The 25,772-nt window shown below is 45.8% G+C and overlaps 1 protein-coding gene across 3 annotated transcripts in view; it reads left to right on the top strand.

Annotated features, from left to right (window-relative positions):
* EVC2 (EvC ciliary complex subunit 2) overlaps positions 1 to 25,225 on the top strand; it is a gene marked incomplete at its 5' end in the record, with an annotated part of 95,928 nt that extends 70,703 nt beyond the window's left edge. For all 3 annotated transcript variants that reach the window (XM_081060873.1, XM_081060872.1, XM_081060874.1), the window contains 6 exons: positions 11,059 to 11,286; positions 17,863 to 18,077; positions 19,597 to 19,684; positions 20,870 to 21,066; positions 22,929 to 23,030; positions 24,521 to 25,225. In XM_081060873.1, the coding sequence (XP_080916999.1) occupies positions 11,059 to 11,286; positions 17,863 to 18,077; positions 19,597 to 19,684; positions 20,870 to 21,066; positions 22,929 to 23,030; positions 24,521 to 24,788 (1,098 nt within the window). In that variant the 3' untranslated portion in view covers positions 24,789 to 25,225. The remainder of the gene's footprint in view (positions 1 to 11,058; positions 11,287 to 17,862; positions 18,078 to 19,596; positions 19,685 to 20,869; positions 21,067 to 22,928; positions 23,031 to 24,520) is intronic.
* Between the last annotated feature and the right edge of the window lie 547 nt (positions 25,226 to 25,772).

The following is a 25,772-nucleotide window of genomic DNA, read 5'->3' as shown; positions in this document are numbered from 1 at the left end:
TGCCTCTGTCCTCAGGCGCCCCCTCTTTTAAGAAGCCTTCCCAGAACACCTAGTTTTTCCCACCTATTCCCCCACTCTCAGCTCCCATTCTGATCATAACACATATCACACTGTCATTCATTCCCCTGGTATTTTGAGGATCGGCGCTCTCCCAGGCCCTGTGGTAACGACCTCTGGGCTGCAGCAGTGACTGGAGTAGTCCTGGTCCCTGCCCTCAGAGGGAGCATTCTAGATGGAGGAGATGGCCAAAAATCACTGGAATCACAGGCCATGGTCAGTGCCACCCAGGGGCTGTGACAGTGACTGGGGTCAAGGGTTAGGAGAAATGGGATCCACTGTAGTGGGAGTCAGGTTAGGTCTCTGAGAAGGAGACATGCAGGAGCTGACACCATGTTAGCACTGCCCGGGTCCCCGCTGTGCTCCCACAACTCTGCACACGGTAGGTTCCCAGGAGGCGTATGTCCAGAGAATGGATACAGCAAACCGTATGTTACAGCTGCTGTTTTCGTTCCTCCCTCCTGTCCGTGTCCTTTGCCCAGTTTCTCAGTTTTATTTATTTTAGTGTAAGTGTATTTCTCAGAACACATGCGGACACTGGCAAAGAGCCGTGGGGCTGCTCGGGGCAAGGTGGGTGGCTCCTACAGGTGTGCGTGGTTGTTGGTCTTAAGGGACCCAGGACGTAGCACCCTGTTCACTCTCGTGTTCTGTATAAAATTGAGAAATAAGACAGAGTCAGGCAGTAGAGGCAAAAATACTGTCTTTCTTATTGCTGACGGTTAGTTCCCACAGTTGTGCGACGTGGGACTTACATGTGATGGCTCTCGCTTCTGTAAAATGAGGGTTGTGACAATGATGACCCACTGGTCCCAGGGTTTTTGAGAGCAGCACGGATAGCAAGTCACTTTGAACCTCAGAGTGGGCTGCAATGCTAGTTTTTCCCAGTAATGGAGCAGTCCCATGTGCCCCAAATCCACGCATCGCAGAGGAAAGCAGAAGGGAGGCATTTGTCAGCTGTGACCTTTTTAAGACAGGCCATCTTCACAGTCACCTATTTCACTGTGGCAAGTGCCAATAGAATACACACTCCTGAGTCAACAGCTTTGCTGTCCCTCCCGAAATCGATCAATTGCATCTCCTGGCGTCGCGGTGGTGATTGTGCAGCTTTTTCATTTACAGGCTGATTGTGGAGGGAAATGACAGCCCTCGGCGCGAGTGCCAGCCGCTGGGACTTGTGTGATCGTGTTTTGGGACTGGGCAGGCCCTCAACGCTCATGCAGCTGTAAAGATGGAGCTGGTCTTGCTGACCCCTGCCCAGAGACCCATCGTAGGGCCCCAGCCTGGCTGGCAATGTGGTGTCTCCAGAGGGCCTTAGGCTTCCCAGCTGGGGCTGCACAGCGTGCCCCCTTTCTTTATGAGAATCCACGTCAGATATCCACCCAACCTTCAACCCCAGGACACCTCCATCTGGAGAGATTGGGAAAATTACCCAAGGTGAATTGGCCAGTGGGTGGTAGAGCTGCAGTTTGAACAAGGCACGTCTGCCTCCATCCCCCGTGCCCGTTCCCTCACAGCACTGTGACCTCAGTAAGCTGCGACAATGAGATGGCTTCAGCCTCCCAAGATGACTCTTTGGTGCTCTTACCCATGCCCTCTTTCCTTTCTTCCCTTTCCTTTCCTTGCCCTTATCTTCGTCCCCTTTCCCTCATCTCCTTCCACTTCCTCCTTTAGGGGACGTGTTGTGGAGGGTTCTCTGGGCCAGACATCGTTCTAGGTCTGAGGTCTGGACATGTGCAGAGTTTCAGAGAGCAGCCAGCTGCGCATCGGCTGTCTGGAAGTTTGCACGTAGCCATCAGGTAGAAAACCCACCTGACTAACCTGAGCTCCCCCTTGAATGAATGGTTGAGTGACTGATCCAGGGAGGGAAGAGGGGCAGACAGACAGACAGACCACGGTGAGCTTCCTGCCTGCCCTTTTTCTGTACAGCTGGTGAGGTAATGGAGGGGTATCAGCTCTGGTCACAGGCAGGTGTCCAGAGAGGCAGAGGAGATACACAACACAAATTATGTGACTCATCTTAACTTTCCAGCTGTAGGAAATACATCTATCTGTCTACCTCTATCTATCTATCTATCTATCTGTCTATCTGTCTATCTGTCTATCTATCTATCTATCTATCTATCTATCTATCTATCTATCTATCTATCTATTATCTATCTGTCTATCCATCCATTCATCTCTGCTTTTTACTTAACCCTGAAACTTGAATGTTTTCCATTCAGTATGTAAGTTTCTTCATTGCTTTTTTAGCAGCATAGCATTGATATGTGTGATCCTTAAATGATTTAACCAGCCCTCAATTAATGGACATTTAGGTTCTTTTCAATCTCTTGATATTTGGAATGATCTTAGAACATCTGCATATCTCCCACACCCCTCTGTAGTGAGGCAGGCAGAATTATTGCCATGTCCACTTCATAGATGAGAGCACTGAGACACAGAAAGGTTGAGAGGCTTATCCCCGGGTCATATGCCCATTGGCTGGTGGCATGAAGCCTGTCCCTGTATTCCAGTAACAGGTCTGTTTGATGGACTCAGAAATGAAGGGGATATTTCAGTTAATCTTTGGTGTGTTCTCCTGCTGTTTTGGCATAGAGCATATTTAAATTTCTCATACATATTGCTTAGCAACATTTAAGTATAAATGAAAATGACATGACTGTATTTCCTGCTCACCCATTTTTTCTGGGATTATTTTTTTTTTTTTTTTTTTTTTTTTTTTTTTTTAATTAATTTTATTGGGGTGACAATTGTTAGTAAATTTCAGGTGTACAATTCTGTATTACATCGTCTATAAATCCCATTGTGTGTTCACCACCCAGAGTCAGTTCTCCTTCCATCACCATATATTTGATCCCCTTTACCCTCATCACCCACCCCCCACCCCCTCTGGGATTATTTTAACGATGTCGCCCTGCGTCTGCGTAGCGTGTCTACCCCATATCCATTCACCCATTCATTATTCATTCACTCTTTCCAGGTTTCATGATGTGCCATGCCTGCACAGTTGATTAGCAGCCACTTCAATCAGGAGTGGAACTCTCGCACCGTAATCAGCCCTGCAACCTTTTGTGTTTCTGCAGTTGCCTTGGCAATTATGCAGAGGTGGCTGGCACTTCTGTCAGGCAGAGTTCTTCACACTCCTGTCATTTCACAAGGGACTAGAGTGCAAGCTGAGAATAATGTCCTCATTTTCAGATAACCTGACGAGAGAAAACTGATGGCACAGGTCCTTATGCAGCTTAGACAAGAAGGCATGTTGGAAGGGAATACATGTTAGGACGAGGAGGGGAAATCCATCCATCTCCAGATGGTTCTCTTCATGTCTCCTCTTGCCCCCATTCTATCCTTTGAGGCACCTCTGTCAAAGTCATCTTCATGGTTTCCCCTTTTTTCCCCCACACGAAATCCAGATTCCTGAGTGTGGCGTTCACGGCCTTACAATCAGTCTTCAGCTTACCTTCGCATGGTTTGAATGTAGTAACTTTTTACTACATTGTCGATGTACCAATTTTACTTTTCATTTTCATGGAACTTATGCATACATTCTTTTAAAGAGTCAAATAATTGTACAAGGTTTGTGCTGGGAAAAAAAAAAAGCATTTCTGTGCAGCCCCAGACACACACATTTTCAAATCCCCAGAGGTAACGACGTTTAATTTTTTAGCTTGATCTTTTGCTATTTGCCTCCATATCTTTAAATAACATGCTTGTCTTGCTATTTCTTGATTTCTCTACATTAGGCATTATCTATTCATCTTTCTTTATGGAAGATAAGATTTCACTGTCTTTCTTCTTTCAACCTGCAACACACACGAGCCCTTCTTATCCTCACCCACCCCGAATATAGTTACATTTATAGTTAAGATTTCTATTATGATTATTATTTAAATGTTATTCACATCTGAGCCATATAAAAACTGAGATTCATTTTTCTTTCCTTGTATTAAACTTTTGTTTTTTTCTGGAATTAATATTATACTTTGGTTTCTTCTTTGGTTACTTTTCTATGCAATCCTCTTCTTGACAGTTGGCCAAATATCCTATCAGGACCGCCAAACAAGTCATGTCTTCTACTAACGGCATCATCCTGAGGACATCTCTTTGTACCTCTGGCATGTTTCAATCTGGACATTGCCCATTATAGTTTATGCACAGCTGCCATCTTGGGGGTCATGCTATGAATTTTCTTCACCACTCTCTTTCCTGATGTGGTTCTTATTTTAATGAAATGAGTCCTCTGTTAGTTTCCTAGGAAAGGGCACATGGGAGGTTTCATATTTTGAAGTTTTTCGAAACTGAAGATGTTTTTATTCTGTTTGCCAATCTTGGAATTCTGGGAATTTTTCTTAAATAATTTTGATGATTAACTCCCCTTCTTTCCTGTTCTTTGTCTTTCTAAGTCTCTCGTTATTCAGATGTTGGACCTCTTGTCCATTAGCTTTTTTATTTTCCTTTTTCAATATTTTCCTTTGTTCTTTTGTTTTACTTTCTGGGAAATATCCTAAGTTGTATCATCTAAACCTTTAATTGGGTTTTTCATTTTTGTTTGAAATTTCTAATTTATCAAGAGTTTTTTGTTTTGTTTTTTCTTTCTGAATGCTCTTTTGTTAAAGAAAGAACATTCTCTTGTTGTTTGAAGGCTACCACCTTCTTGTATGTCCCTGAGAACATTAATGCTTTTTAAAGTTCATTTTTAAAAAGATTCCTGCATATTTCCTGTTACCTCTACGTTCATGAGAGGCTTTCCCAGGTGTGTGGTTCCGCTTTTATTTAAGACTGAAGTACTTAAAAGCTGCTTGGAGGCCCTGGGCCTGTAAGTGGGCCCTGCAGACTGTGCACTTCCCTCTGGAATGACCAGCTGGGCCATTCACGTGGGGAGCCCCCCGTGTCAGTATCTTAGATCTTTCTTGAATGCTGGTCAGTGCCGCCAGAGAAGACTGGTCTCCTGCCTAGCTGGAAGAGGCCTGCATGGCCACATTTCAGGAGCCAAAGGGGGTAGGTGAGCTGAGATGTTAGTAGTCAGTGTGTAGAGTTTGACTTGAGCCCTGTGATTTCAGTGTGGGGTTCCCACCTTCAACTCTGCCCGGTTTCTCCCAGTTTACAGACTCTTCCAGACAATAAACCTGCAGTTATGGGCCAGGCTGCGGGAGGAGCCCTGGCCTTCGGGGCAGAAGTTGGCTGGGGGGCGTTCTGGAGGCTTGTTTCTTAGTGAGATGCCCAGCCTTTGCTCCTGTTTACCTTTAGCTTCCACCCTCACTTGTAGACGTGCCTGCATTTCTGACACCTGGGGAGATTCTGCAGTGTAAACGATGTTACGTCTGTGCTTGCTCCATTGCTGGATGAGAACCCAGCTTTTGGGGACCTGTTGAGCCCTTTGCCACTCAGTCTCTACTCTCCAGCTGATAACATTTTTTTGCTATTGTTTCCCCTCTCATTTCCCCCATTTTCCTTTCTGCCTTAAAGAAAGAAGTAGATGCATGTTATAAATCTATCTTTTACCAGGAATCTCCATTGTTAATATTTTTCTACATTGTGCATGTATTTTATAATTACAAATGGAAATAACTTTTTTAAAAGAGAAAAGAAAACCCCCAATATTACAAACCGTGGTTTTTATCTTTTTCCTGCAACCCAAAAAGGCCTCTATTTGACTAATTATAATAACGGTAATAAAATAATAGTGGCAGTAATATGGCAACTACTATTTATTAGGGGCTCGTTAGACACCAGAGACTATACTAGGCATTGTCTCCTGTTGTTTTATTGTTTTGTTTTCACAGACAAAACTGAGAGTCAGAGAGGTTATGCAACTTGTTTAGGTCACACAGCTAGTTAAGTGGTAAGAGATACCAGATCGGCCATAACCAAAACAAAACTATGCTGACTTGACTTTTGCACTTAGATTATTTCAATGATGGGGTGGATGGTAGTGTCTTTTCAGGCATAGAAATGATTTTTTTTCTCTCTTAAATTTAAGCACTAATGTTTATTTAATGAGGTGGTAGTTCATTGAACAAATATTAAGCCAACACACCTTTACTGAGTCCACTCCCCTCCTGATGCAAGATGAAGGGGACAGTCTTAAACACTTTCCATCTTCTTATTCCTTCTGGGTATTTGGGACCCATCCAGGAAAGCATGGGTTAAATTGACCTGCTTTATGGGAGGACCAGCCACTAGAATTCAAGTACAGGCTTATATTTTAATCAGCCTTCTCCCAGCACTTGGAGGCGAGGTTCTTAATGTGACCACTCTTTTTACATGGAGGAAATTTCCTGGCCTCTCCATCCCTTAACCACTTATGTCCAAGGAGGGTGTTACCTGATTGGTGGGATTAAAGAAGGACCTGGGCATGCTCAGTGCAGCTCCCTCCTCATTGGAAGCCAGCTGCCTGCAGGAAGCCCCCATTCTCTGTCCAGGATGTGATGAGCTTGGTGGGAAGCCTGCTCTTTGGGGGAGTTTATATTCGTTTGGACACACATCCGAGCCTCATTCTCCAGGCTAGTTTTCATCAATATTAAAGCTGGTGTTTGGCATCAGTCTGGCTGTATTTGTTTCCAGACCTGGGCAAGGAGGAGCCTGTGATGACTCCCTACTCTTAGAATCCCAGTAATTCTCTGCTGGTTGACAGGGGTTAATTTTATTTTTTGCCTTTAAAGGACATCACAGTGCTTCTAAGTAACTACTTTGAAATGCATATGCTATCAGGGAAACTGGTAAGGAAGTAGTTTGAAATAAGAGTATTTAGCAGCATATTGTTTTGCAAATGAATTTTTATTACTTTAGGCAGCTTGAATATTTAATGAAGCCTGTCATTAATACCTCATAGAAATGCAAATCTGTATCCTGTCCCAGGAGTTCTTTTAGACAAGGATGAAAACACTCTAGAGGAGCATTCTGGTGGTGGTGTAATTAACAAATTAAGATTTCCAGAGCAGAAGAAGGAAGGTTTTTAGAGCATCTTTTCTTAATTTCACTGTCCGCATTGTTCTTACATACAAAAGGCTTTAGGCCCGCCCCACACTTCATGAATTTGCATAAGTAAACTTGAGAGATGGCACTTGTGGTCACCTCATCTGCCCTGCACTCCACAGGGGATGAAGGCTTACAGGAGATTTGGCCACCACCCATCCAAGGGTGGGGAAGAGTAAGACCACAGGGAGGTAATGTGAAAACCTGAGCTCTTGGCTGGTGTGTGATAAGGAGACCTGTGATCCATTTCTTGCTCACCTGCCCATCACTTATGTTTCCCCCTTCAGGACCTTCCCCTAGGGTTGTGATAGCCCTTTTCAGTGCCTCAGGAGAAAGTCTACTTCCTATACCTGGCAGTCAGGGCCTCTATAACTGGCTTCTGTCCATCCTATAGGGCCTCACGTCCCACTTCTCCTTTCAGCTTTGGTCTAATTCACCCTGTCACTCGTCCCGTAGGGACCTCGTACACTGCAGCCTCAGTGCCTTTGCTTGTGCTGTTCTCTCTTCCTGAATCCCTACATCCTTCCACATCCTATTCAGACGCCAGTGTGTTCACAACCTTCCCTGACCCATCACCTCCTCCATCCTCTAAACGACCGCCAGCGTAACGTATGGACCTGCCTTATAGCACTGACCATATTCTGCCTTTCATAATCATATGAATACCAACAATACCAACAACAGCTAACATTTGTTGAACACTCTCATGTGTCAGGCACTGTTCTAGGCAATTAAAAGAAGTCGATCATTTAATAATCAAAATGGGTCTTGTGCTTCTGGACAGGACACAATAAGAAGGGTTGAATTACCCACTCCCCTAAAACAAAACAAAACTAAACTAAACAAAACATGAACAATATATAAGAACCGATGATTTTTCTAGGCAAAGGACAACAGTCAAAAGTTATCCCTGAGAAATGGGGGACAAATGAACTGAGCCCTGTGGTGGCCCCAGCGTCCTGCCCTGAAAGAGCATTCAGGTTTTGGCACAGTGGGTGGAAACTTGAGGACACCCATAGTGCAGGAAACGAAGCTAAGAATTCAGGGAAGCCATGTTAGCTGGACTTCACAGGACAGAGGACCAGAGAAAAAAGAGCTGCACATAGAGACAGCTCCGGAGAGACCCACTGGATCCCCTTGAGTATTCCGCTGAGAATTGGCCCATACATCGGAGAAAATTGCCCAAAGCCAGGAAAAGGGCCTCCCCAGAGGTTCAGAGACGAGTGCTCAATGCTGCGACAGGGCTGGGGACAGCGAGGGGTCCTGTCAGCCAGGCTAGAAAACCTCATAATTCATGAGGCATCAGATATAGTACTCAGAAACATTGTGCCTCACTAGTGGGATTTCTTAGCTGTGAGCTAAACTCTGCTCTGGTCCTGCCTAAAAAAAAAAAAAAAAAAAAAAAAAAAAAATCTTAAAAATATGACCAGGAAAGATCAAACTGTTTCCAACTAACTTACCTGCATCCCAGAGCAAAGCTCAAGAATTTCATATTTTGTATAGAAATACACAAATATCCAGGACCAACAGATTACAATTCACAATGTCCGTCACCCTGTTAAAAATTACCAGGAAAAGGGGGCGGCCAGTTGGCTCGGTTAGAGCGCAGTGCTCATGACATCCAGGTCGCTGGTTCAAGTCCCACAGGGGCCTGTGAGCTGCGCCCTCCACAGCTAGACTGGAAACAATGACTTGACTTGGAGCTGAGCTGTGCCCTTCACAACTAGATTGAAAAAACAAAAAAAGAAATTACCAGGAATGCAAGTAAAGCAGGAAAATATGACACCTGATGAAGAGAAAGGTTAGTGTCTGACCCCAACTCAGAACTGACACAGACGTTAGAATTAGCAGAGAATAGCATTAAAACAGTCATTATAACTGTGTCTTATATGTTCAAAGCAAGTTAATTAAAGATATGGAAGAATAAAAAGACCCAAACCACACTTCTAGAGAAGAAAACCATGTATGAGAGAGATACATACATATTGAATAAGATTAACAACAGATTAGAGATTTCAGGGAGCAAAAAAAAAAAAAAGGTTAGTTTTAAGTTGGGACAACTGTAAGTCACCCAGTATATGGGTGGTGGATTTGCTGAAGGAGAATGAAGACTGAAAAATATGAGAAGAAATAATGCTGAAATTTTCCCCTATTTGATGAAAGAAAGCTGTGAACCCACAGATTCAAGAAACTGAGCCAATCCCAGACATAACAAACATGAAGAAAACCACATCAAGATACATCATAGTCAAATTGGTCCAAAGAAGTGATAAAGAGAAAATGGTACAAATGGCCAGAGGGAACAAATACATTCCACGTGAAGGAGCACAGATGAGGCTGACAGCAGATTACTCGCTGCAAACAATGTAAGCCAGAAGACAATGGAGCAATGTCTCTAATGCACTGAGGCAGAAACTCTTACCTATAATTCGATGTCTACACAAAATATCTTTCAAGCACGCAGGTGACTTTTTCAGACATACAAAAGCTAATCTATTTCACCACCAGGACACTCACATGGCAAAATGTGTTAAAGGAGGTCCTTTGGGCAGAAGGATTTCCATACCAGATAGAAAGCTGGAACTGCACTGAAAATGGGAACTACAATATAATACACATAACGTGACATTTAACATTTCAGCCATTGTTAAATGTCCAGTTCAGTGGCGTGAAGTACATTCACATTGTTGTGTCACCATCACCCACTATCCATCTCCAGACTGAAACGCTGTCCGCATTACACACCAACTCCTCATTTCCTCCTCCCCCAACCCCTAACCAACACGCTACTTTCTGTCTCTGTGAATCTATTTTCAGTGCCTTGTTTAAGTGGAATCATGCAGTCTTTGTCCTTTCCTGCCTGGCTTATTTCACTGAGCCCAACATCACCCATGCTGTAGCAGGTGTCAGGGCTTTCTTCCTTTTAAGTCTGAGTAATTTTCTGCAGTGCAGACCACATTGTGTTTATCCGTTCATCTGTTGAAGAGCACTTGGGTTGCTTCGACGTCTGGCTGTTAGGAATAAAATTCCACAGACTCTTGCAGGTAAAACCAAAAATGTCAAGGAGACATGATGCTCATGCAGGTACTTTTTGGTTTGTGCTTTAGCAACCCGTGCAGGGGACAGCGGTATACATTTGCAGGGACCTGCCTTTAGGGGCTCAGGTGGTAAGGGCTCAGGAGCGATAGGCTGTGTTATGCACTGTGGCAGGTTTTCTGGAGAAAGTAAGAGAGGTGGTGGTATTAGAAAATGTGTGATGCTGGAATGGGCTGCTTAGTTGAGTGAATGGGCAGAGTGAATGGATTCACTCTTCTAGAATTTACTGAGCCCCTTGGGTGCTGGGTCCTCCCCTTGGAGGAACTCATGTCCTAGTGGGGTGAGAGGTGTGGTGAGTGTCCCCATAGGAGAAGAGCGTGGAACGTGAGGAATATAGAGAAGAGAGCGACAAACACATGCAGAGTGAAGGTGCTTCAAAAGGGGCAAATTGGGGACCAGAGACCCGAAGGACCGCTGGGAGATTTTCAGGAGGACAAGGATATGGGGGGCATTTCAATCACAGTGGAGGTTTCAGACAACAGATACGAAGAGCGTGGTGTGTGGGGCCCTGCGCAGTCAGAACACCTGGGTGGAAGCCCCAGGTGTGTGGTGGGGGCAAGGCAGACCTCCCAGGCGTACCTCAGCTGGGATCCGCGTGGGAAGGGCTGCACGGGGGTGTGAGGAAGTTGGAACGTTCATCCTCTCTGATGGGGATCCTGGAAGGATTTTGCTCTGGAAAACGACACAGTTCAGTTTTCCTCCAAGAATGATAAGTGTGGCCTGAACAGCCAGACCACAAAAGCCGTGGAGAGTCTTTGTAAGCAGAGATGCCTCTGTGCTCTTGAATTTCACGCTGAGGCTTCCAGGGCTGCTGCTACAAAGACCGGCTGCCTGACCAAACTCAGTCTCCTGTTTGTACATGGCTTGCCCTCTCTCCTCCGCCCTGCCTCCACTTACCACCCTCTGGTTTCTGTCTCGGCCCCTCCCCAGGTCCGAGGAGAATTGCTGCGGGAGAGGGTGCAGCAGCTGGAGGCCCAGGAGGGCTGCTTTGCGGAGTCCCTGGTCTCCCTGCAGTTCCAGAAGGCAGCCGGCATGGCCAAGACGCTGTGGGCGTACACGGCGCTCCTGAGCATTCAGGACCTGCTCCTGGAGGAGCTGAGCATGTCGGAGACCTTGACGAAGTCAGCCTGCACGCAGATCCTGGAGTCACACAGCCCTGTGAGTGCCGACCTGGGGATGGGAGGACCGGACTGCGCAGTCATCCACCGGTTCTTTCCATTGCCCACCTTGGTTCTTCACCATCACATGGGCGGTCACCTGTCCTGTCTGGGCTGCAGAGTGGTGGTGGGGACAAAGTGACATAACTTCCTTGGGAGCACACTGCGCTGTTGCAGCCCTACACTGTTCTGTGTCATTGCTTCTAAAAGTAAACCTTTGAAGTATAATATTTTTAACATCTCTGCAACTGAGGTGTGTCTTATAATCAGCGGTGGTATTGCGGTGGTATTGCTTCTCTCCTAGTGCTGTGAAAAGTAACAGTGCGGCTTTCAACCAACAGTGCTTTAGATGCAATGACATAGCAGATTATTGCTAACTTTCTAATTCTAATCGTTGCCATTATTCTTACTTGCTGCATGTTTTTCAACGTGTGAGAAGTATAATCAGAAAACAGAGGCTGTGGAAGTAACTGTCTTGAGGACTAATTTTGGGTCCTTGACATGCAGATTTTAGAATTTCCACCATTATCTATTTTTATAATAATTATTTAGAGTGAGGAAAAAGGAACTCATGTTTATTGAGTGGCAGGCAGGCACTAACAAGCTGGGAATGGACCAACTCTTATTTAAGCATTAATAATTCTTTACTTAATTGTACATCTTAAAATGATCATGTAAGCATGATTGATGATAAGTTGCAATTTCATGCTGCTTCACAGTTACGCTCCTTTCTCAGGAAAAGAAACTGAGATTCGGGCAGGTGGTAAGCCAAGTCTTTGTGAAGTGCACTTGATTAATACGTGGCAAGAGCCGAAATACAATCTGTTTCTGACTTCAAACCACTGTCACGTTTATGGACTATCCCAGTTGATCTTGGGAATGGGGGTTCCCATAATTTCTTTTAAAAAGTCCTAAGTCCCATTAGACTCTCAATAGTCCAAGACTGTTTTTTCCATAAGCATTTTGTACCCTGCACCGTGACAACTGTTTTTAGGAATAGAAAGCAAGTGGCAATGTCACTGGTATTTCAGCACAAACCATCCAGATGTTGGATAAATAAAAGTGGGCATACTGTTTAATACTTTGTGAGCTCACAAGAGAATGTGGGAAATCCCCAAGGGCCAAAGATATTGGAGAGACATGAAAGCAAATTGAGGCTGAAATCCAGGGGCAAAGGAGGAAACGTGGAACCCAGGGACTTGGGGGGTAATGGGAAATGGGGCTGTGGGATGTCCAGAGGAGGTACAACACCTGGTGAGAGGGTGTGAGGAGAAAGCCACCTGCTGTCAGAAGGCGTCACCAGGGAAACCTGTCTGATTGCAGCCCTACTCTGGGTGGGGCAAGGGCGTAGGCTTCCCTGTGAATCTGTAATCAAAGGCTTCTGCTAGTATGAGGAGGAATCCCAAAGTACATGCGCCACTTGGTCAGGAAATCTCGAGGGTGAGAAATTAAGATGGATCCAGGTTGGTTGGCTGCGGGCGCATGACCGAAGCACAAGCAAATCCTCTCTAGTCCAGACACCTCAGGATTTCCACAGATCAAGTTCAGCCAAATACGAGTTCTCCATTAAAATTAGGAAAGTCACTGACCACATAAAGAAGCAAGGACAAAGGACCTGTATGCAGGACAAACAAAAAATCCCACAGATTGGAGGGGGGTGATCACTTTGTGAGGGGTGTAAATGTCTAACTATTACATTGTTTGGTACACCTGAAATTAATAAATTAAAAAAAAACTTTTCTAAAAGGAAAAAAAATTAAAAACCCACAGATTAACATCGCCAAAGATTTTAGATGTCTGAATGATCAGTATAGAATATAAAATAATGATTTATAAATTATTAAAGAAATTAAAGATAATACGAAAATGATTTAAAATTGTCATTCACTCGAAGAGCAGAGCAATTCTAAACTTGCAGTTATGTAATAAAAGACTCCCTCCCCACCAAAAAGAAAAAGAAAAATTGATAAAACAGCAAGGAGAAAATGATAAATTTATTATCATAATGGGAAATTTCAGCACACCTCTCTGTGGTTGATCAAAGGAAACACAAGTAAAGATGTAGATGAACTGAATAACACATTAACAATCTGTATTTAATGTACACGTGTAGAATCTCACAGCCAATAGTTAAGGAATGTATATTCTTCATCACACATTGTTACAGTTAAAAATAATTGACTATACAATATTTTTTGACCAGATTTTTGAAAAAGGACAATTAAATTTAAACCAGTTTTAAAAAGATTATTACCAAAAGTCCGTACTTTGGAAGTTTTACAACATAGTTGTGAATAATTCATGGGTCAAAGAAATCATAATGGATATTTAAAAATATACAGAACAGAAAAATAATGTAAATGCAACCTATCAAAATTTGCAGGATTCAGCTAAAGCTATTTTTAGAGGGAAATATATGCCCTAAACTTATATTAGAGAAGAAGAAATTAAAATCATATACAAAGTTAGGGGAAAACACAACATATGAACCTTTAGAAAGTAAAAGGAAGGGAGATAGTATAAATGAAATTAAAAACAAAATTGCCATAGAAATAATCAATAAACTTGAAATTTTTGAAAAAATTCTAGTAAAATATAAAATATCTGGCAAGATTAACCATTAATAAGAGATAAAGAAAAAATAACATCAGAAATATAAAAAGCAAAGTAACTATAGATTTAGTCATTTTTTTAAAATAAGAGGATTTTATGAACAACTTTTTGTAGATTAGTTTAAAAAATGAAATGGAAAATTTTCTAGAAAAAATAGATTGCCAGAATTGGCTCAAGAAGAAAAGAAAGTCTGTATAGTCCTATTACTATGAAAGAAATTGACTCAGTAGTTTAAAAAATTCTGGTGACACACACACACAAATAAAACACCTTACCCCAATGTGTTATAGGTGAACTCCACCAAACTTCAAAGTAGCAAATTTTCCCAATCTCATGTACAAATTATGCCTAATGTTAGACAAATAGGGAATATTCCTCAACTCATTTTATGAAGCTCAAATAACCTTGATACCTAAAGCAGACATGAATCATATGAGAAAGAACAATTGCAGTTCAGTCTTACTTGTGAACATAGATATACAATTCGTAAACAAAAGAAAAAAATCCAGCCATTTATAAAAAAATTAATACAACATGTCCAGGTTGAGTTTTTCCCAGGGGTCTACAAGGTTGGTGTAGTTCAATATTAAAACATCCATTTGCAAAAGTTACCAGATTGACAGATTAAAAGAGAAAAGAAAAAACTCATGATCTTTTCAGTATATGCAGAATGAGTATTTCACTGAATTCCAATACCCATCCCAGATAAAACTCCTTAGGAAATTCATGTTAGGAGGAACCTCTACAAGATACTTACCCCAAATCCACAGCAAGTATCACTCTGCGAGGCGATTAGCATGGAGGTGGGTCACTGCTTGGAATTGCAGGTGACGAGGTGAGGCCTTCAGAGGAGGGCAGATCCAAGGTCATGTATCTAGTTAGGGACAAAATAAGACACTAGGAGCCTTTGCTTTCAGTTCACAGTTCACATCCTTGTTGAAATACGTGAGAAACAGACTCAGTTTAGCCCTACAAACCTAACGGCCCTTTTCACTTGAGACCACTCTGATTTCTGTCAGTTACTAGGTAGCACACACTTAATATTTTCAATTTTCACGTAATCCTTGTGGCGTAACATCAAAGCTTCCTTATTCCCTAGAGTGTCTAGAATAGAAGAGTTAGTTAGAAGAGTTAATAGAAGAGTTAGTTGTCCTGAGTTGGACAACTGATAATATATCAGGTAAGGTCTTACTAAGTCCGTGGTAAAACTATGAGTACGGTGCAGTTTTTTCTCGATGTGCGCTTGGAGGGAATGCAAACCTGTTGTTTTCCTCCAGGCAGCAGACATTCCCTCTGCAATGTGATCATTCTATGAAAACCATTTTCCCATTGGAAATGGGCTTTTACTGTTAAACATTCAGGAGAATTTAAAAAGCTTGACGTGAAATGTTTTGGAAGAAATGACGCCTAAAGAGAGCTGTATCAACTGCACCCCATTTGATGAAATTGGATCATGTGCATAACTGAATTGGGGCCAGGTGGCAAGGAGGGGCAGATTGAAATAGGATAGACGTACTCAGAACGGATGGTGTGACCCCAAACTAACTACTACTGTATTTGCACTTCAGTTTAAGTTGCTGGGTATCCACTTTCCCAAGTATAAACCTGCGTCTTCCTCTGTTTTTCCCTCCGGCTTACTGCCCAGTTGCCACTAATCACCCAGTCTCTGTCAATTCTGCCTGAATTTTCTCCCTCTCTTTTTCTTTTTTTTCTACCCAGCTTCACTACTCTGCTGAATCTAGACCTGAAAAAACAAAACAAAAACAAAACAAAACACTAATAGTAACTCACGTTCACTGAGCTCTCATTAAGCCCAAGGCATTGTGTTACGTGTTTAAACCTTCCTTCACCCCATCATATTTTTATACCCATTCTACAGGTGAAGGAGTTGAGGCTTAGGAAGGTTAAGCCATTTCACCAATGTCTCATAGCTACAAAGCAGCGCCTACACCTTCTGCTTGCAAAGCCCAGCTCCTGTTCTAGTGTGAATTTCCTCTTGCCTCCCTCTTTCCCTACCCCAGTCTCCCCTCCACACTGCAGCCAGAGGAATCTTTCTGAAAAGTAAAAATAACCACTGACCGCCCCGTCCACCAGCTCTGTATTTTAAAGCCCCGCCCACCCTCCCTGGGACCTTTCCTTTAGCCCCCTGGGTGCTGTTTCTGAACCCTGAGACACGTTCCAGCCTCCGTTCCTCTGAGGGATCCCTGCCCAGAATGCTTTGCTGCACCCAGTTGTAACTCTGTCACTCTGACGTCAGGTTCCAGGCATGCTGACAGGACACACTGTTGGGAACTCTGCGTTTGGGATGCTGCAGTGAGAGGGACGGTCATAATTAGTAATCTCAGCGTGTTAGAAGCCCCTGCTCAGCAGTGTTCGAAGGCTCCCATCGTCCTGGGGGCAAAAACCAAGTCCTCTGCACCCTATGACCTCAGTTTACCTCTCTGGCCATCTTTTCTTCTGTCTTGGTTCTTGAGTAATGTTTCTGAGGCTTTTGGGGGACTTTGAGACTCTTCTGAGACTATGGTGTAAGCTTCGGCTCTAGTGCAGAAAGGCAAACCATTTTGCATTTATTTTAAAGGATCGAGGATGACCATCTCCTCATGAAGCCCACCGATGGCCTCTTAGCATTAAACCCTCACCTTCTACCCGTCCTTAGGCCAATTCGCAAATAATGAGTTCAGTGTGCCTGCATCTACAAAACTTAGGACCCTCCTGCCTACCCCCTTTCCCCACCGATGCAGGCTGTGGTCTGTCTCTCATCCCCAGATTATCTGATTCTGGTGGCCTAAGAATACAGATTTCTGTTTGGTCAATGAAAGGCAGTGTAGTCTGGCAGTTAAGGACGCAAATCCTGACGCCAGCTGACTGGGTCTCAAATTCCAGCTGTGCCATGTAAGAGCTGCAAGACCTGGACCATTACTTGAACTCTCTCTGCCTCAAGTTCCTCATCTGTAAAACAGGGAAAATAAGAGTGTGTATTCTGTGGGGTTGGTATAAGTATTCGATGAGATGAGTACGTGTAAAGTACTTTCAGCGGTGCCCCCGCGACGGGCGGTGTCCCCAGGGCTTGTCTGCTCTGGCACAGCCTCCATCCGTGGTGGGTGCCTTCTACCCCCCACATGTCAGTGACAGGTGCTAGCGGCCAGGCACGGTGCCAAGTGCTGCACACAGGGAGATGGAGACGAAGTCCTGCCCTCAAGGAGCTCACGCTCCAGCAGGAAGGCACATGATAGTAAGTTCGGGACACTGCAAAAATGGGGCATTATCTTGGGCAGCTCAGGCTGCCACCACAAAATACCTTAGACTCGTGGCCTAAACAGCAGACATTTAGTTTCTCACAGTTCTGCAGGCTGGAAGTCCAAGATGAAGGTACCAGCCGATTCTGTTTCTGGTAAGGACCCCCTTCCTGGCGTGTAGACGGCTGTCTTCTCATTATACCTTCATGTGGCAGAGAGAGGGGCAGCTCTGCTCTCTTCCTCATATTACGAAGACACTGATCCCATCCTGGGGGCCCACTCTCCTGACCTCATCTAGCCCTAATCACCTCCCAAAGGTCCCACCTCCTAACACCGTCGATGGGGGTTAGGCTTCAACATGCGGATTTTGAAGGGACACAAATATTCTACCTGTAACAGGCATGTACAAGGGCTGACGAGTGGGCACATTAAGGAGAGGCCGTCTGCGTCTCTCAGAGGGCTTAGGGAGTCCTTCACTGAGGAGGCTCTTATGCCAAGGCGTGAGAGAAGACTCAGACCTAGCCAGGCAGACAGACAGACACCGTGGGAGGAGGGGGCAGTGTGTGCGAAGGCACGGGGTGTGAGATGTACAGCCTTGGCGCACTGTTGGCCATGGGTGGATGGGGGAGGTCAACGAGAGCCGTTGTGCTGGGTTTCCAGGGCCGCGCCGAGCAGGTAGGGTTTCCTCCTGCTGCCTACCTGCCTCGTGCTTACGCCTCTGTGTGCAGGAGCTCCAGGAGCTGGAGAGGAAGCTGGAGGACGCGCTGGCCCGCCAGGAGACGGCCCAGCTGGAGCGGGCTCTGGCCAGTCGGCAGCAGTGGGCAGGCGACGGGCCAGGGCTTCTGAACGAGGCTGAAGACACCGATTCCGAAAGGCAGGTCTCTGCTGTCCTTTGGCGAGCCCTGAGCAAGAGCCAGAAGTTACTGGAGCACCAGCAGCAGAGGTGAGCTGGGGCCCGGTGGCGCTGCGTGCTGGCAGTGCCCTGCAGCCTGGGGGCACCTGGCCTCTCACTCAGTGGGACGTGGCTCCCTGGGCTCTCACGCTCCTGTCCAGGTATCGTGCCAGCACTCAGGCTGTACCATACTTCTTCCTTGACATCTTTTTATACTTTCTTTTTTTTTTCAAATATCATGGAAGTTTTACTGAATGTAATATTTAAAAGTTTTCTATTTTGAAATAATTATAGACTCTCACGAAGCTGCCAAAACAGTGCAGAGGGTCCAAGCACCCATCACCTGGCTTCTCCAGTGGCAACATCTCACGTAATCGTAGCCCATTATCCAAACCAGGGACCGACGGTGACACTGGCTCAATAAAGGGACTACAGGCCTTACCCAGATCTCACCGTGCACATAATATTTATATCCTGCTTTTGTAAAATTATGAAATAGATAGAACCCCAATCTTCCTTTTTTTTGTTGTTCATTGCATTCTTTTTCAATTAACATTAATTAGACAATTAGCCTTTACCTGTGGCCATAAGAAGTCTTGGCAAACAATTTTTAACAGCTTCCTAATTTTCCATGGTGTGTATACTGCCGTGGAAAGGATAAGGTACCGGCTATAGCCACAGTGTGATTCTATGTTTGAAAACACACATACACACATTAGTTCGAAGGAAATACTGGAAGAAATTGTAATGGATGGGGTTTCTGGGCGCTGAGACTACAGGTGATTTTAATTTATTTAATTTTGCTTTTCTGTGTAAACAAAACATGAAAGTGTAATTCTGTTCTGTTGACGTACTTGTATGAGAGGCTGATCAGAGGGAAATGCTCAGAGATCTGACTTGATTTAGAGCAGGTTTTAGGGTATTTAGTCCCTTACTGTACTCCGTGCTTCCTGAAGGAAGTGCTGATGGTCAAGCGTTTGCGATGAATTGTACCTGCAGAGGGTTTGGGTTGTATTACCAGCAAGAATGCCGGAAGGATCATTTGTGATACCAGCTTGAATGGGCTAAGAGTTAGTTAGATAGACCCCCTCAGGTGGAGGTCAGGAAGCCTGATGGAGTCCCGCCTGTGAAAAGGTGCCACCCAAACCATGTGGTCAGAGCCAGGACCATCCTGGGAAGATGGTCGTGGGTCTGCAGCAACACAAGGGCACGTGGTGGACCAAGACCCCAGGTTTGGTCTTCTTGAGCGTGGCCATGATAACTAATACTGAGTGTTTTCAAAGCAGGATCCCAGATCGCCCTGCAAACCCACCGAAAAGTCCCCACACACCTCCCATGAAACTTCCAGCTTTGGGGAGCTCTCCATCCTGGGGGGCCCTCCCTGATACATTTTTGCAAAGTAGTCTAGGCAAAAAGTGGTAAGCCTCTTCTGACCGTCTTTTGCGATGGATTTAAAAATATATATATAATGTCGATTAGATTTGTGATTCTTTGTTGTTGAAGGAACTAGATGACCTTCTCACAGGATTGCGTTGTAACCAAACGATACGTGGATTTTATTTTACTCTAGTTTGAGAGAGGAGCAAGAGAGTGGTGTCCTGCTTGAAGACTTGCTGGAGAATATGGAGACGGACACATTTGTGACCCTGTATAGCCAGGTGAGAATGTGTTAGCCGGGTACTGGGTCCCTCCCTTGGCCGCATGTCACCTTACCTCTTTCTCAGAGTCCACCTTTCTTCACCTGTAGAAGGGGGATGAGAGCCCCTAGCCTGTGACAGGACCCGCTCATTATCTCACTGCCGGGCAGGTTCTATCAACACCCGCTTCCAGAAAGGTCCTGCAAGGTCGCACAGAGGTGAAACTCTTGCCCAATTTCATACTAAGGAGAAATAAGGACATTGCTCAAAGACACACCGTTCTACACGGTGGGGCTAGAGTGCACAGCCTGACCTCTCTCTCTCTCTCTCTCTCTCTCTCTCTCTCTCTCTCTCTCTCTCTCTCTCTGCCTTTTATTTTGAAATAATTTCAGATTCACAAGAAGTTGCCAAGCTAGCACAGAGTTCCAGTGCCACACCCCATATTTCACTCAGTTTCCCCAATGTTTGCATCTTATAAAACTCTGGTCCAATATCAAAACCAGGACATTTGACAATGCTATAAAATCTATGTCACTTTGTCACATGTAGACGTGTGTCACCAACACTACAATTAAGGTATAGAACAATTTGGGGACCACAAAGATCTGCTTTTAAGGTTCCATCCACTCCTCACCCATCCCTCAGCCCTGGTCTCCGCTACTCCATTCTCCATCGACATTTTATCAGTTCTAGAATGTCATGCACATGGAATCACACAGGATGTGACCTGTGGAGACTGACTTTCTTCACACAGCAGAATGCCCTTGAAATCCATCCAGTTCCTTCTTTCCATTGCAGACTGCTATTCTGTCCTATGGCGACAGCACAGTTTCTTTAGCTGGCCTCTGGTTTAGGAGCATCTCAGTTGTTTCCAGAGTCTGTGACCCCCTCCCCCCATGCTATATCGCCTCGCGGAACATGCGTAGGACACGGACAAAGCTACTCATTGGTCACCCTGCAGGCCACGGCTTTGGCTGTGCTGTGTGAGTTGGGAGCAGTTAGAAGGGCTGGATGAGGCTTTGGAAGGCTGCTGACCAATAGATTTTTCTGACAGCTCTGCGAATCTGGGGACGTGTTTTTAAGACTAAGCTACTAAAATATTTATTTCCCTGGGACAAAAATGTCCTGAGCCTGTAATCCACTCAAATGTGCTGTTGATCAGGGTTACAGCACTCTGGGTCTGAGCTCCCTGCCTTAACTCCCCAGGAGCTGAGACTGGCCTCCTACCTGTCCAAGCTGACGATGGTGCCCGCGGGCACGCTGCGCCGGCTCCTGAGCCTGGCTCTGCCCACAGCCTCGCAGCCCGAGCTGCTGGCCATGCTGGATTCGGTCAGCCAGAAGCTTCCAGAGCACACGGTGGAGAATGACGGTGGCGGGGAGCCAGCAGACCTGAGCAGGAGGGGGTGAGTGCAGCGTCTGGCTGCCTTTGGAAAATAGTGAGCCAGATTCATGAAGAAAACAGACGGAGGGAGGGCAATGGGACCCCATAGGCACAGGTGCAGACACACGCCTTCCCCAGTTGGCACTTCATTGCTCAAAGGGCAGAGTCGCCATGAATCTTTTTGATGCCCTGCTGGGCCCAGGTGTTTTGTCCACACTTTCTCTTTCCATCACCAATTTATTTTTCAAATGGAATCTTCAGAAAGTAAGTTTCCCTGGCTGTAAATGTGCCGTACAGTGTAAAGACAGTGTAAAACACACACACATACACACATTAGAAACAGTGTAAAAAGATACATAACAGGAAAAAGAAGAAAAGTCCCCAGTTCTTCCAACTGGAGAAAATGACTGTTAGCGTTTTGCTACAGTTCTTCCTCCTGAATCCTTCTCTACTAGGTTTTCTGAGTGTGTGTGTGTGTGTGTTTGTGTGTCCAGTATATAAAACCTTACATCCTGCTTTCCAAATCCTTTTAGCAGAAGCAGGTTTGCTTATTTCCCAACAACTCTTAGCCATGTGCACGACCAGGCCTGAAAGTGCTGAATGCCAGGCAGAGAAGCCTGCGTGTCTACCAGAATTTATAGGAGATAGGAGGTGGGCATCAGGGAGCCATCAATCTGCTGAAATAGCACAACTGTGGGTACGCATGTATGTGCATTGTTTTTCTTAAGAGAAGGGGCAGTATTTTTTTTATCAGAGTTGTAAAAGGGTCCCCGACTCAAAAAGGTAAGAAGCACTGCTGAGGGTTAAGAGTAGGGCTGAGGTGAAAGGGAGTGTGGGAGTAACAGCTGAGGGCTATGGGTGAGGGTCCACAGGGGCTAGGAAGAGCCTTCCTAGTGCAGGCGAGGTCCAGCAGTCAGGAGGCCTGGGTGTGGGCGTGGTCAGGACTTGTGTGGGCGTGGTCAGGACTTGTGTGGGCGTGGTCAGGACTTGTGTGGGCGTGGTCAGAGGGTTGCATGTCACAGCATGGTTTCTCCCAGTGCACAAACAGGGCGGGACATGCAGATGGCAAATATTGGAGGTGACCCTGCAGCAGGAACTTGCCTGGTTATAGGGATGCTACTTCTGCCTGAGGGCCACCCATGAGGACCTTATCTATGGGGCTGCCCCTTTGACCAGTTTAGTACGGGAGACTGGTGTGTGGGCATGGGCAGACTGATGTGGGATGAGGCAAGAGCACTCAGGGTGGCTGTCACCAGGAGTGTGGAGCGTGACCATGCCCCTTCTTTGCCCAGCCTCAGGGCCAGGGGGACTGGATGGGTTCTGGCATCCCAGACCCTGCACCAGAGTGTGAGGGCAGGAAGGACACTATTCTTATGTCCCAAGTGCCCGGTGCCTGGTCACAGCAGCATTTCAGCAACAGAAACTGACTAAACAAGAAAGGGTGCATGAGGGACCTGTCAGAATTCAGGAAGAGCTGAATGCTTAGGTCCTGAGAAGTCAGGAGAGTGCCGTCCTGTCTGGGGTGCTGCCCTCAGAGTTAGACTCCTGGGAGAGAGCCTGGGCGGGATCGGGAGGGACTGGGCTCTCCGCACCATCCTTTTGCTGGGATGCCAAGACTCAGCTCAGGTGTCCCCACCTCTGCTTGACTGATGTCACCTGTTACCTGCCTGTGACCTCTGGACTGGGGACCCCTTGAGGGCAGAGGTTGTGTCTGGACCAGGCCAGAGAACGGGCTTGACCATGCGTTGAGTGAGCGAGAGAACACACAGCGAACACTCCAAATCCCCCGTGTCAGGATGGAGCCCACGGTGCTCTGTAGGATTACAGCTTACTGGAAGATTCTATTCTTTTTGAAAACGTAAGACACTCCCTTCTTGCCTTCAGGAAGCACCAGGGCTGGTGGCAAGCCTTAGAGAGCAAACTGCGTGGAGAACTGGTAAGCAGAGGATTGGAAAAGATGCTGTGGGCTCGTCAGCAGAAGGAGAGGTAATGGTGGGCACCTGCTCAGGTGGACGGAGGGGTGGGGTGGGGGTCAGCCAGGCTGCCTGGGAGCCAGCGAGGGGAGTGGAGGGGGCCGAGAAGGGGAGGGTCACAGCATCCATCCCAACGTGCCTGCCTGAAGACCACGAACTTTATTGCAAGTGGGCCTACTTTGGGAGCTGAAGATAAGCCCAGAGCTATCAGTGGGAGAATGTTCGATTATTCTTTGTTAGCATTTAATTACTGTATTTATTTTAACGAATGGGACTTTTGAAATGGGGTATCATTAGAAGGAGAGTAATACCTTACAGCGGTTCTGATTTTATAGCTTACAAAGCCCTTTTCCATCTTGTTTCACTGAGCCTCCCAGATGTCCAGGAAGTGGGGATGATGAAACTGGGGCTCAGGGAGGTCAGGAAGAAGCCCCAGGCCTGCAGCTGCAAATAGTGGCTCTGGGGATGTGGACATCTAAGTAACCCCACTCTTTCCCTAAGCTTCCAGGCCAATGCTTTCTTCTCTATCAAGTATCTTTCTCTTTTAATTGTGGTTATTGCACACCTGGAGATCAGAGGGAACTTGGGCAGAGGGGTTTGAGATTGCTGCAGAAACCAACCAAGTGTCTCCAGTATTTCCCACTAGAGAAGATTTGGAGAAAGAGAATCTACGTCAGGCAGCTTCATAATGGGTTAAAAAGTGACATCGAGGGTGTGGTCTGGAAAGAGTGGGTGTGCAAGGAGCGTGTCTAACCTGAGTCCTGCCACTTCCAGTATTTCTCAGAGCTCAGGTGAAGATACGAGGCCAAGCTACCTGAATTGTTTGTGATAAAAGTCTTGGAGGCACTGAGAATAGGCTGGGAGTCAAGTTTTAGTCCCTGAGAAATTAGGTGACAATAACTGAGCCCAAACCAAGAAAATTAAATTCAAGCTGTTATATACACAAAGCACTCCACTAAGGAACGAAAAGCAATTGCTCACCATTAGCATAGGGGAGCGAAGGCGGTCCTGGATGGCATTTCCAGAGCATGGCACCCTCTTTAACTCAAACACATGTTGTCTAACTTCTGTTGCTTTGGTTATAACCAGGTTTTATCAGCCTGTGTTTTGCATGAGGACCACAGGTAACCATGTCCTGGCACATGTTTAACAATTGGCAGCGAGGAGAGACGGGACCTCTGATTTGTAGTTGAGCCGATTGCCGTGGGGTAAATAAACCCTCCCACCATGCCTGAGTTCGGGCAGCAGCATGATGACAACAGGCTGACAAAACCCCTGCAAAATTAGCAGTCGTGAGTCAGGAAGAGTTGTCTGCAGCACGCGGCTGCCACAGGCTTCCGCTAATTTCAGGGGCCATCTGGTGACGAAAAGGGAAAAACCTTTCTTTAAAATAGCACTGGATTGGGGACCTAGGGACCAAAAGGGGGTTCTCCTGGGGAAGTATCAGGATGGTCAGGAGTGTCCGTTGTCCAAAAACGTCCCATGTGATCTTCTGTTCTTTAGCATATTAAAGAAGACCTGTCCCCCTCTCAGAGAGAGGACGATGTTCTCTGGGCAAGGAAGCTGGCCACACCTGTCCCTGGTGTCTGTTGGAGAAGTGGCACCCATGCCCATTGTCGGGGCAGAAGCCATTGATTTATTAAACACGGGCGAAAAGCTCTTTATATTCAGGAATCCAAAGGAGCCGGAGATCTCACTGCATGTTCCTCCCAGGAAAAAGAAGAACTTTCTGAATGCCAAGAAGGCCACGTGGGCCTCAGGCATGGACTAGCCCAAAGGAAAGTACCAAGGAGTCTAAAGACAGATTTATTTTCTCCTGCCCACCCATGTTTGTGTTTATAATGTATAATCTACAATATACATTTCACACACAGAAGGCACAGACACCCTCAGTAACTCCCCAACTTCCAAGGACCCAGTTTAATCTGGTCTCACGAATTTCCAGATGACCAACTCTCCCGGCATCCCCGTGGACGTGGTGAGACTCGGGACTAGCCATGAATGCGCGTCACTTTCAGTCCCCCCTGCTCCGAGGGCCTGCGGGAGACCCAGCCCCCAATTCACATCCCCGACACGTCAGGCTGCGTTATGGGCTGTGTGTCCACGGCAAGGCTCTTTGTTCTTACATATTGTGTTTGTTACATATCCTGTTTTTATCCAGGGAACTTTCAAAAATAAACATAGTTTACGCAACGCTCTTCTCAGTGGAAATCGTTGTTGCTTTATGTTGGAACCTTCTATTTCTCAGCACTTCTTGTGTGTCAGCCACGCTTTGTGATGTTCTGCAGAGATTTACCCTGTCATTCCAGTGGCCAGAAAATGTCTCCAGTTCAAATCAGTTAATTTTTCCCTTTATAGATGAGGACATTCGATGGCTTAAGAAGATGAGTTGCTTTGTGCACGGTCATAAAAGCTAGTAAGTAGGAAAATCAGGACTCACACTCTTTATGTCCCCAAACCCTTGTCCTTTCTCCCGGACTCCATCAATGGACGCGTAACAGACCTCACTCGTTTGTCGACAAAGTGCACACAGGTCCTTGTGTCTCACAAAGTGCTTTTACATGCCCTGACCCTTCCCATCCTCACAGCAGTGCTTTGGGGCTGGACCAGGTCATTGTATGAGCTTTTCTGTGAGGTGGGCAAGGAATACAATGGCAGTGGGTCTTTCCTGCAGGTGGGAAGTGGTTGGGAAGGGGACTCTGTCACCAGCAGAGGGAAGAAAAGGTCTCCTGATGAAGCATCTGGTACATGAAGG

Source organism: Rhinolophus hipposideros, assembly GCF_964194185.1.
Source record: "Rhinolophus hipposideros genome assembly, chromosome: 1".
Taxonomy (NCBI): domain Eukaryota; kingdom Metazoa; phylum Chordata; class Mammalia; order Chiroptera; family Rhinolophidae; genus Rhinolophus; species Rhinolophus hipposideros.
The sequence above is the reverse complement of the archived record's forward strand: the minus strand, read 5'-3'. Positions and strand labels throughout refer to the sequence as shown.